Raw genomic sequence first — 11,922 nt, forward strand, 5'->3', positions numbered from 1 at the left:
ATTGGAATGGGCTGCCCAGGGTGGTGGTGGAGTCACGGTCCCTGGAGGTGTTTAAGGAAAGGCTGGACATGGCATGCAGTGCCGTGGTCTGGTTGACAAGGTATTGTTTGGTTATAGGTTGCACTTACTGACCTCAGAGGCCTTTTCTAAACTAATCGATTCTGTGATTCTGTCAAAGCTACATTAATAGTAAACTTTTTCTTTTTTTTTTTTTTTTTTTTTAACAAGAAATACCCGGACCCTTTCTCCGAGGTTCTTCCTTTCAGCTCTGCCCGGGGACGAAGCTGCCTCGCGCTTCCCCCGCCTGCCCCAGGCACTGCAGAGCTCTATAAGAACAAAAGAGCAATGGCTGGAACTCCGTCCCGCTCCATTTCAGCCATTCTCCCCGCCGTTCCCGCTTTCCCAGCCCTTCCCGCCCGGCGCCCCTCACACCAGAGGCGGGAAAGCGGGGGGGGAGGGGGGACGAGCGGAGCCGCGCGCGCGCCGAGCCGCCCTCTCCGCTCCGCCCCCTTCCGGCGGGGGGCGGAGCCTGCGCGGCCCGAGCGCGGCCCGCCCCCCCCAACATGGAGGGCTGGCGAGGAGGTGAGGGGGAAGCGGGCTGGGGCTGGGGCCCCTCGGGGGCTCTGCCGCACCCCCGGGCTCTGCCCGCCCTGCTCCGGGCGCTGGGGGACCGGGACGGATGGGGGGAGGACGGGCGGGGAGGCTCCCGTTCGCTCTCGGCGCTGGGAGCCGCTACCCGGTCCCTGTCGCCCGGCTCCGTCAGGACCGTTCCCACCGCCCCTGCCCACAGACCCCTGGCGGGGCGGGGAGGGAAGGGCTGGGGGTCTTTCCCTCTTCCCTGAAGGTCCTGTCCGCTGCCCCCGGGGAGCTGCGGGAGGAGGGCGGGAGGTGCCTGCGGTAGACATGGAAGGGGGGTGGGACGCGGGGAGAGGCGCTGGGTCCCGGTGCGGCCGCGGGAGAGGCACCGCTGCCCCCTCCCCTGCTCCTGCGCTGGGAACTGCGCCGGGGGCCGGGGCCGGAGAGCGCCGTGGAGGCCGGGGGGAGGCGGCTCCCGCTCTGGACTTCATCCAGCCCCTTGATCCCGGTGTTTCCCGGGCGCTGCCGCCCTGCGGAGTGTCTCGTCCCTCTAAATCCGCCTGGCTGACAGGGCACTTGCGATCCTTCTGGATGCGGGCGGTGGGTCTCTATTTCCTCGTCCAGTCACCATGGTTGCATCGCAAGTGCTCAGTTGCGCTTGACTACAGAAATTTGGCGGTCTTATTAAAGAATGGAGGTTTCCTGCTTGCCGTAGTTCAGTTATGCGATGCTGTAATTGTAGAGAAATTGCTCGGTTCTTAGTGTAGCTTTCACCTGTGGAAGTCTCTGCCCTCCAAAATATTTGTTGTTCTTTATAAGTGTACGTACTGTACCGAATAAAAATGCAGGGAGGGAATCACTGACGTGCTTTGCTTGACCTGTTAGAGAAGGGTTGAGTTGAAGACACTGCAGTTGTACAAGAGACTCGTGGACTGCTGTCACAAATGGTAATGTGGGGACTCTGGGATGAGGCATAATGATTTCAATTTAGCTGAGACATTAAATAGGATTCTTTACCAATTTTCTTATTGTAGCCTGGTATGTGCCATGTCTAGCTTCACTTGAGACCCTCCAAGAATTATGTAGGAAGGAAAATCTCAGATGTAAATCCATTGGAATCACCAACAGGAGTCTAAAGAGTTATGAGGTGGAATATTTGTGTGACTACAAGGTAGAAGAGGTAAGAGAAACACAGACCAATTTGATCACTCTTTCAGCTGAAATTTGGAAGCAAGCCAAAGATAGTTTTGCTCATAATATAAAACAGCAGGCAGTGAGGACAAAGCTTTTTCTGGCATCAAATTAAATATATTTTGAACTTTGAACTGTAAACAGAAAGTGGTGTAAACTGCTACTTTCAGTAATGTGGAAGTTACAGACATTAGAATGTGAAATGTTTCACCTTTGCCTATCTGATGCTGATGCTTTAAGTGATAGCTCAGTATGAATTATGATGCCTCTCCCTTTATTTGCAGACAACCATGTGTATTTCTCTCTTGACTCTTTTAGTCTGTTTAACAAATAATTAGGGCCATGTGCTGCAAATGGATTCCTGTGAAATTCGGTCTCAGGATTTGTCCTTGTTACAGTTATTTGTCCTTTTCAAATACGTGCAAAACATATGCTGCTTCACTGTAAATACAGTATTACATGTATCAAATTAATTACTGATCTGGGAGGATGGTTGATATGACCAGTAGTGGGGTTTAGACTTTTTTTTGCTAAATTTTGGATTTTTTTTTTTTTGTTCTGTATGTGATACAACTGCATTCTGCTTGTGCATATGAGTCATACAGCAGGTTAGCATAACTTAGCACCTGCCTTGACAAACTAGCCTCCTCTTCCTCCAGGTATGCCGTTAGCAATCAGAATTCATCCCAGCTTTTTATTTCTTTGCCCCTAAAGATGGTATGTAAAATATGCAAAGTTGTGCTAAAAGTTAATTTGCAAACAAAAAACCTGATTTTTCTCTTTCTCCCCAGTTGTAATGTTTATGGGGACATCAAGGCCTTCTGCCCTGTGTGCTGATCCTTAAGTCCAGAGCCCTTGTAGTTGTCTGTGTGCTCTGTGATGGTGGATTTCAGCAACATGAACTCTGGCTAAATCTGTATCTGTTTCTGTATTTCAAGGGCAAAGCATACTATCTTGTGAAATGGAAAGGATGGCCAGAATCTTCAAATACTTGGGAGCCTCGGAAACATCTGAACTGCCCTCTGCTTCTGCAGAACTTTCTTAGGGACAAGAATGAATACTTGTCTCGGGTGAGAGAAGGCAAAGCACTGAAAGTGAGAAACCATGTTAAAGCTTTGAAACCTGCAATTGCAGATTACATTGTAAAGAAGGCTAAACAAAGAATAGCTCTGCAGAGATGGAAAGAAGAACTCAACAGGAAAAAGAATCATAAAGCAATGATTCTGGTGGAAAACACCGTGGATCTTGAAGGCCCTCCTTTAGACTTCTACTACATTAATGAGTATAAACCTGCTCCGGGAATAAATGTGCTCAATGGAATAACAACTGGCTGTGAATGTGCTGACTGCCCTGCTGAGAAGTGCTGTCCAAAGGAGGCTGGGTTTATTTTGGCTTACAATAAACGTAAGAAATTAAAAATCCAGCCTGGCTTGCCCATCTATGAGTGCAATTCCTATTGTAGGTGTGGGCCTGACTGCCCGAATAGGATCGTACAGAAAGGGACCCCGTATTCCCTCTGCATCTTCAGAACCAACAATGGCCGTGGCTGGGGAGTAAAAACCCTCCAGAAAATTAAAACAAACAGTTTTGTGATGGAGTATGTTGGAGAGGTAGGTATGTATTTATCTCATATAGGTGAATTACATACCATCAAGGAAATGTTAGGTAAAATCTAACTGAGCTTTCTCTCAGTTTTAACACTTCTTGACTTCTTCACCCTGAGGGTGGTCAGACACTGGAACAGGGTCTCCAGGGAGGTGATCACGGCAACAAGCCTGATGGAGTTCATGGAGTGTTTGGACAATGGTCTCAGGCACACGATGTGATTCCTGGGGATGTCCTGGGCAGGGCCAGGAGTTGGACTTGATGATCCTTGTGGGACTCTTCCAACTCAGGATATTCTGTAATTCTGCTGTATAGTAAATCAGTCTGCTTTTGAGTAGAGAGATAAAGAGACATTCAAGTCGACAGCAAAATTATGTTGTCCAGAACATTCCTTCATTCCAGAGCAGTTGTAAAAGGTCAAATGTAAAGAGAATATTTATCTCATATGGCACTAAAGAATTATTTTAGATACATGCCCTAATAGTGCTTCTAAAGGCAAGTCCTTAATTTCTTTCATGGCAATCATATTCTTCATTCTTCCCTGTTCATCTTTATTGGAGTTTTTGCTGTTCCCAAAGCAGTTGTTAGGAAACTGCCTGCACAGTTTGTCGGTCCCTTTTCTGTTTTGTCTGAACTTCTAAGGTAGTATTTCCAAGCATATTTATTAGTTTCGATTAACAGCTAGAATAAGACTCGTAGTACAGACATTATCTGTTTATTCAATCTCATACTATTTCAAGGAAAACTTTTATGTTATAAAACACAGACCTTGACTTCCTCTTGAGATTTTGTATTGCCCTGTGTTTGTTTATATGGTTCAGCCTCTGCCCTGTTCCAGAGCTCTTCACACCAGCAGTTCCCAGCAGCCTCTCTGTTACAGTGCTGCATTTCTACCACAAATCTGCCTTGCTACTATGTTGACTCAAAGTATTTCCTTCTGTCCCTTTGTACACTGTTTATGGTCTGAAGTAGATTTCCTCCATGCTTTCTGCCCCAAAGCTTCTAATTTCTCATGTTCATAGGTTTCCTTTAAATATGCAAGAGGTCAGACATTCCAAATATCTCTGTTAATGCAGAAAGGTGATTATGTAATTTTGTTGCTTAAAGGAAAGAGTATGTATTTACCTTTTCACCTGAATCTACTTAATGCCTACTGCTAAGGTCTCAAATCTCATCTGTCAGATTTTAGAGGGATTTGTTGTCCAATTTCATCACATTTTGTATCTCTCTTGCTGCAAAATCATGATTTCTTTGCTGAATCTGCACAACAGAGTGTGTTTAATGTGACAGGCTGCAGATGAAGTTGTTTAAGCTGTTTCTTCTGTCGACAGTGACACGCTCGCCTAATTGAATAGATTGAGCTTTGTGAAGTGATGTCTGTCTGAGCTGCCATGAATAGGATCTTTCATTGCAGTCAAAAATAGCAGGAAGAAATGCTTCTGGGAAGGAGGAAATGAAAGGCTGTAAATGTGGCTGGGTTTTAAAGACCGATACCTGTTGATCATCTGTGCAAAGGGAGAAGGTCGAATCTTGGTTTTATGTGAAGGAAATGAGGCTTTCTGGGTCTTATGGAAAAAGTGCTATATAGAAACCTCAGGTAGAAACAGTTGATTATATTGTCATCATCAAAACTGTTAACAGAGGGTGCTGATATGGTTTTTTTTCCAGAGACAAGGTAGTGCTGTGCATCAGCTGTAGACAAATTGCATCCAGAGAAGTCTCAGTCGCTAATTAGTTCAGCTGTATGTCCTCTTATTCTTCATTCATTAGATGGAATGCTATTTCAACATCAAAAACTTACAGTGGTATTTTTTACTAAGTATTTTTCTAACGTGATTGTGATTTTTGTTTTGATTTAGTAGTAGTTAATAATATGATGCAGATTTCTTTTTTCTTTTTTTTTTTTTTTTTTTTAGGTGATTACAAGTGAGGAAGCAGAGAGGCGAGGCCAGCTCTATGACAACCAGGGAAATACATACTTGTTTGATTTGGACTATGACTCAGATGAATTTACAGTAGATGCAGCTCGATATGGAAATGTGTCCCACTTTGTGAACCACAGTGTAAGACCTTGTTTTGTATACTAAGAATTTGGAGAATTATCCTAATTGTGCTAGAAATGTCTTCTACTGTAAACGTTTCCTTACCATATTCACAGTTTTTCTGGAGTCGTTTGCTTCATGCCAGCACAGTCCAATCAATCAGGTGATGCAATAAATAGAACAGAATTGTTGGCCTTACTTGGATTGAGACTGCCTACAAAAATCTGGGAGAGAGATGCTGCCTGAAGTGGACATCCTATAGGACTGGAGTTTTCACTGAATCAGCTAGTTCTAGACAACCAAAATAGGGTTGGTTTGGGTGTGTTTTTTCCGAGTATGTGAAATACTTAACATGTGACAGGTCCTTAATAAAATTAGCTAGGAGTCATAGATGACAAGAATTGATGTGTTCTTTTGTAGCTGGGCAGGATGGAATGTTACTCTGAATTTCATCCTGCACGTTTGGTAGAGGAAAAAGAGAAAACTCCTGTGCTTTCTTAGGTATCTACAGGGGAGAAATGTAATTTTCCCTCCTAATCTAAACTTGCCAGAGAACTCAAAAGTAAATTTTAATGAGCAATTTTTTGTAGTGTTTTGTTCAAGTTCAACTGAAGTACCTAAAGCAAGAAGGCTGAGCTACATTTGTAAGGATTCCTGAACTAAAAATTTTTATTTCTTACTGATCCAATGTTTGTGAGGTATGCAGTCAGTGTTCTACAAATACAGAAAATTCATGTCTTCAGGTTTGTGAGATGATGATACTTGTATTTCATGCAGGCTTGCCAGGGAGAAGCAGACAGTTGCTCTTCACTTTCACAAATGGGAGCAAAGTATTTTCAGTCTTCAGTGTAAAGTTAAATGTCTGTAACTTTGCTTCTGATTCTTTAATGTGTGATATATTTCACTGCTAAAGAACAAAAAAACATGCAGATTTTAAGAGTCTTGGGGACTGCTGACTTCTGACACTTAATCCAGAGAAAATGTTGAAGTGGTTTCTAGTTCCTGTTTAGTGACCTTCACCCTTCTCCTACCACCCAGCCCATGGCAGGGAATTCAGAAGCCAAGCAGGTTTGCAGCTGACAGTAGAAATTCATTGATAGTATGAAGATGTTATCCCTGGCCTGGAAGCTATGCTTAAACATCAGTACAGACTAAAGAGTGTGTGAGGCTTGAAACACTAGGTTGTTTTTAATTTTCTTTCAACTTTAATTCTTCTTGTGGGTTTTGTTAGTACATACTAGCCTCTGAATGTAGTTCTAATTACTTTGTCATCATTTTTGTTGTCATCTTTGAAGGTGCCATTTTTTTTCATAGGTTGTTGCATATTAGTGTAGGCTATGTACTGTGTAAAGGTTACCCTCCTGGAAGGACTTGAATCTGAGCTATGAATGTTCTCCTGGAACACTATTTCAGTTTGTTTATTTCAGAAGATAACTTAATTGCAGACTTCTGTCACTGAGACAAGAACCCATTCTTTCTTTCCTGTGACCTTGGTTTACTTAAACACTTCTGTGAAGTCTAGTGTTAATTTTTCTAAACAGAAACTGCATTAATTTTTGTTTACAGTGTGATCCAAATCTTCAAGTCTTCAATGTGTTTATTGATAACCTTGACTTGCGTCTTCCTCGAATAGCGCTGTTCTCTACCCGAACCATCAAGGCTGGAGAAGAGCTAACCTTTGACTATCAGATGAAAGGTCTGCACATTTTAACATGGTTCTTGTGGGAGTTTTGGGGTGCTGGTGGGCTTTAATGCAGCCTGACTGATGGTAGCATTTCAGCTCAGGCATGGCTTTTCCTAACACAGCTCTGGCTTTCAGAACAGTCATTGTTCATGACGTGTAGGGCAGAGAAGAGCACACCCAGAAGCTTTTGCCTGCATCTCTAGTGCATTGCCTCCCTCGGTGCTCCAAGCACATCAGGGATTGTGGCTGGATTGTCTGGTGAAGCAAATGATTTTGAAGCTTTTTGCAGGAATGCTCAAAGGTATGGTCAGGCTGCCCTTAAATAAAGCTTTCCTTTATTCAAATTGACATTTCAGGTAAACTACTTTCTAGGTAATCTGCTAGTGGTAGTTACTAAGGCAGTTGTAACATCTCAGCAGCATGAGGGACCATAGGTTTGTCTCTGGGTTTTGGTGTCTTTAGGCCTCAGTTGTAGATGTAGGTCCTTTGGAACAGCTGTTTGAACTGGGATAGAGTTAATTTCTTCTCAGTAGCTGGTACAGTGCTGTGTTTTAGATTCAATGTGAAAAGAATGTTGATAACTTACTGATGCTTTGGTTGTTGCTAAATGGTGATTTTGTCAAGTCAAGGACTTTTTTGTGTCTCATGCCCTACCAGTGAGGAGATACTCAGAAAAATGTAAAAAAAAAAAGCTGGGAGGGAGCATAGACAGATGACTTGAACTGGTCAAAGGGATATTCCACACCAGAGAATGTCATGCCCAGTATAGAAACTGGGGAGTTATCCAGAAGGGGCTGATCAGAGTTCAGGGATGGTATCTGGGCATTGGTCAGCCATAGGTAAGCAATTGCATTGTGCATCACTTGTGTTTGGCTTTTTCTTTTACTACTACTACACCTAATAATAATAATAGCATCAGCATAATCAGAATACCATCATTATTACAATATTTTACTGTTTCAATTACTAAACTGTTCTTATCTCAACCTACAAGTTTTACTTTTGATTCTCCTCCCTGTTCCACTGGGGTGGAAGTGAGTGAGTGTCTGTGTGGTGTTTGCCAACTGGGCTTAAACCACGACACTGCCAAATTGATCTTGAATCCTTAAAAATCTTTTTTTCTCTGTGTTGTCTGTGACACTGACATTGAAGGCCAGTGAAGGCCAGCTGCACTCTCAGCTGATCCTTGTGGATACCTGGGGGCTACAAAGCTGAAGTTGGAGTTTTGGATTCCAATGTGTATGCCAGGTGTTGTACAAGTAGTTGTAACAAGGGTGTCAGTAGAATCTGAGTATAGCTTCACACACAACTCTTTGAACTGGGGTGTTAGAAGGCCTTTAGAAGCTGTTTGAATACTGGGCATGATCTCAGTCTGTCTTTTAGAACTTCCTGACTTGTGTTCATCTGTGTTGCAGGTTCAATAGATCTGACTTCAGACTCTGCTGAAGGTCTCAGCCCATCCAAAAAGAGGATCAGAACTGTCTGTAAATGTGGAGCCGTGTGTTGCAGAGGTTATCTCAACTGAGTTCGGGTATCCAAAGTCAAATATTTTGTTCTTTTTTTAATGTGTTTTAAGAAGACTCTTCTTTCACACATATATTCAAGTATTCTTACATCTAATATAAATAAGGATGGTGGAAACAAGGCATTGTGTTTGTAATTGAAATGGAATAGGCCAAAGAAAGAGATTGTAGTGTTTCAAGCCAATACAAAACTGATAATGGGGATTAAAAATTCATTTTTCTAGAACAGTTGTTTAGGAAGCAGTAAAATGTATGCAAAGAAAACTCTAAAATGTACCTTGATTTGAACATTCATAGAATCACAGAATAAGCTGGATTGGAAGGGACCCACAAGGGTCATCGAGTCCAAGTCTTAGTCCTGCACAGGACCATCTCCAAGAGTCACACCAAACACTCTACCAGGCTTGGTGCTGTGACTGCTTCCCTGGGGAGCCTGTTCCAGTGCCCAACCACCCCGTGGGTGAAGAACCTGTTCCTGATATCCAGTCTAAACCTTGGGTGACTCAGCTTCAGGCTGTTTTCTCAAGTCCTGTCACTGGTCACCAGAGGGAACAGATCGGTAGCTGCCCCTCTGCTTCCCCTTGTGAGGATGTTGAAGAGCACAGTGAGATCTCCCCTCAGTGCCATGGTCTGGTTGACAAGGTGGTGTTTGATCATAGGTTGGACTCGATAATCTCAAAAGTCTTTTCCAAACTAATTGATTCTGTGATTCTGTAATTGGTATTAACAGATCCCAGGTGTAAAACTTGAACTTCTTAGCTAGTGTTATGTAGAATTTTTTCAGTTGTTATGCTCTGATTTTTAGTTAAGATTCTGTAGGAGGACTGCAGTTCCACAGAGCTTTTGTAAATATGGGATTGTCAGAAGTAACATTCACTGTTTGTTTTCATTGCAGAAATTTGGCAGTCATGGCTGAAACAAGTTGCTGGCTACACTTTGGAAATAGATAGCAAAAGGTTAAGGAGAGCAGCCCATTGTCTAACAAAGCAAATGCATTGTGGAGATATGCTCTGTTATCTGTTAGGTGCAAAAGAGCCCTGGGATTGATGTATATTCACAACTGGTTTTGGTTATTTTTACATACTGTGTCTTTTTTACCTAGTGACAGACTTCTAAGATACTAGGCCTGTATTTACTGGTTGCAAAAATGTTAACTTCAGTGAAGTTAGACTAGGGGTGAATATACCCATTTGCTGTAGACATTTGTAAGATGTTCTTGAATGTAAAGGCTGAGAAATGTGCTGTTCTTCAGCTGCTTGAGTCATCTTTTTTTTTTTCCTGATCATCTTAAAGTTGTCTCAATCTATTCATAACATATGCTAAGTTTTGCTTGGCTTCAAAACCACTGAAGAGCAGTTGAGGTGGGTGATGAGTGGAGTTACAGCCAAGGTCCATGCTCTAGGTATGATCCAAATGCTTTATTCTCATGGATTCAAAGCTCGTAAAACTTGCATATTGCTTACAAGTCACATAAATGTTGACAGGGTCAGGCAGAAAAATGTTGCTCCATAAATGGATGCTCCATAGCTGGATGCTGGCTATGTATCATAGGTCAGCTAGTTACCTTTATAAGGTGCACAGCTGTTGGCTCAGGTGAATGAAGTCAAGTACCCAGCATGTAACTGTTTACTTAATTTGTTAGAAAATGCCTTAAATCCATGTTAATTACTAGCACTTCAGAAAGAGCATTTCAATGTTGTTCCTTAAGAAGCACAGTTGCATTTGTACTGAAGATCTGGCTCTTTGGTAGCAAATGACATTTTATATGCTACTAGCCAAAATCAGTTTTAAACTTTTGGTGAAGAGCATGGGCCACTGGAAATGCTGTGTGAGTTTTGTAATCTACAATACAGAGATACACATTGAAATAGAGACTTTATATTGTTTAATGAATAGGAGAAAGTTTGCTTAGATTTAGAAGTATCTGATGTGGTCAGGCTCCCCTGTATCCACACAGCTGATAACTGCTGAGTCTTGTCAGTTTTTATCATGCCATATCTCTAATGGTTTTTTTTTTAATTTAAAGTGGAATATGGAGCTTTAATGTCAGCAAACTCTAGATGATCTTGCATCGTTTAGAATCATTAGTGCTTTCTCTTGCATGTAGCTCAAGTGAGCAGTGCATTCCATGTGGATGGAATCTGCAGTCTCCAGCTCCTTCATCTGCTGCAGTCTGCAGCCTGCGCTGTCCCTGCAGGACGGACTGGCTGCGGCAAGAGATGGATTCCTTGCTCCAAGAGATGGATTCCTTACTCCAGCCTCACCTGTGCCAGGGCACAGGGTGGGCCCCAGCCTCTGTCTCTCCCCTTGCCCAGTTTGATTTAAATATTGCAAGTTGGTGCATTTTAGAAGGTAATAGTTGTGGCAGTTGTACTGGAGTGCAGTGTCTCCTTTTCCAGAGGCAGAGAATGTTATCACCAGCACTGGAATAATGCTGCTGTTTGTTAAGGATATGTGTGTTATCTTCTGCCATAAATAAAGAACCGTTAATTTGTGTTCTGGGAGGTAGCAGTATTTTGTATTTATTTGAAGGAAACCCATGGATCCAGTTTCCAACATAAGAGCCTTGAACAGTATTTTATATTTACATATTCACAGTGTATTTGGATTGCAGTCAGTAAATGAGCTCAATGGGACACTGTGTCACTTTTAAAACTCCTTTTACTGTTTTTATGAGTTTGGCAGAAAATTGCCAAATTGGAAATGCAGAAAAAGCTGTTTTCAACTTCTTAGGGAACCTAAACCAGCCCAGCTTCTGCCTTTGTTTTGCTTTGTGGTCTGTTGGCATCGTCAAGGTCACCAGTTCAGTCGTGTATGCACTTCTTGGGGGCTGGTGACCTGTCCTCCAGCTGTTCATTTTTGTTGGTTTTATTTTTATTTTTTAGTAGCAAAACTAAAGCTGCAAGATCACCTGTAAGAAAAGCTATTGTCTATTTATTTAATCTCCAATTAAGTCAATCTTTTGGTTATTTTTAATGTATGTTTTAGGAACTGTATTAGAATATGCAGTTTGTAAGCTCAGGAACATTTTCTTTTCATATTGTGTCATCTCTAGTATTGCTATCTTCCTATAGTTTTTGATAAAATAAATTAAATTTAGTTTTTCTCTTGTTGTTGTCATTCTTAAAAAAAAAAAAAAATAGGCTGTCAAAATTAGTTTTAGCAGTAGAATTTGCTTTAAGACTGCAACCTCTTAATTCTTGGCCTGTACCCAAATTTTCTGGGACTGTAAGGACTCCAGCAGAGGGACCATGAGGAAATTATGTGTTTTGCAGTTCAGGGCTAATAAGAACTGGTATAA

General features: G+C 42.3%; 1 protein-coding gene across 1 annotated transcript; it reads left to right on the top strand.

The window, feature by feature from the left end:
* The first annotated feature begins 515 nt into the window (after positions 1–515).
* SUV39H2 (SUV39H2 histone lysine methyltransferase) lies at positions 516–11,147 on the top strand. The gene is made up of 7 exons (XM_069035282.1): positions 516–582; positions 1,611–1,756; positions 2,706–3,377; positions 5,289–5,435; positions 6,981–7,110; positions 8,514–8,629; positions 9,517–11,147. Exons 1-6 carry the CDS (start codon positions 564–566, stop codon positions 8,621–8,623), a joined length of 1,224 nt encoding a protein of 407 aa, XP_068891383.1. The 5' UTR covers positions 516–563; the 3' UTR covers positions 8,624–8,629; positions 9,517–11,147.
* Positions 11,148–11,922: the final 775 nt, after the last annotated feature.

The sequence above is a fragment of the Aphelocoma coerulescens genome, chromosome 1A (genome assembly GCF_041296385.1).
Source record: "Aphelocoma coerulescens isolate FSJ_1873_10779 chromosome 1A, UR_Acoe_1.0, whole genome shotgun sequence".
Lineage (NCBI taxonomy): Eukaryota > Metazoa > Chordata > Aves > Passeriformes > Corvidae > Aphelocoma > Aphelocoma coerulescens.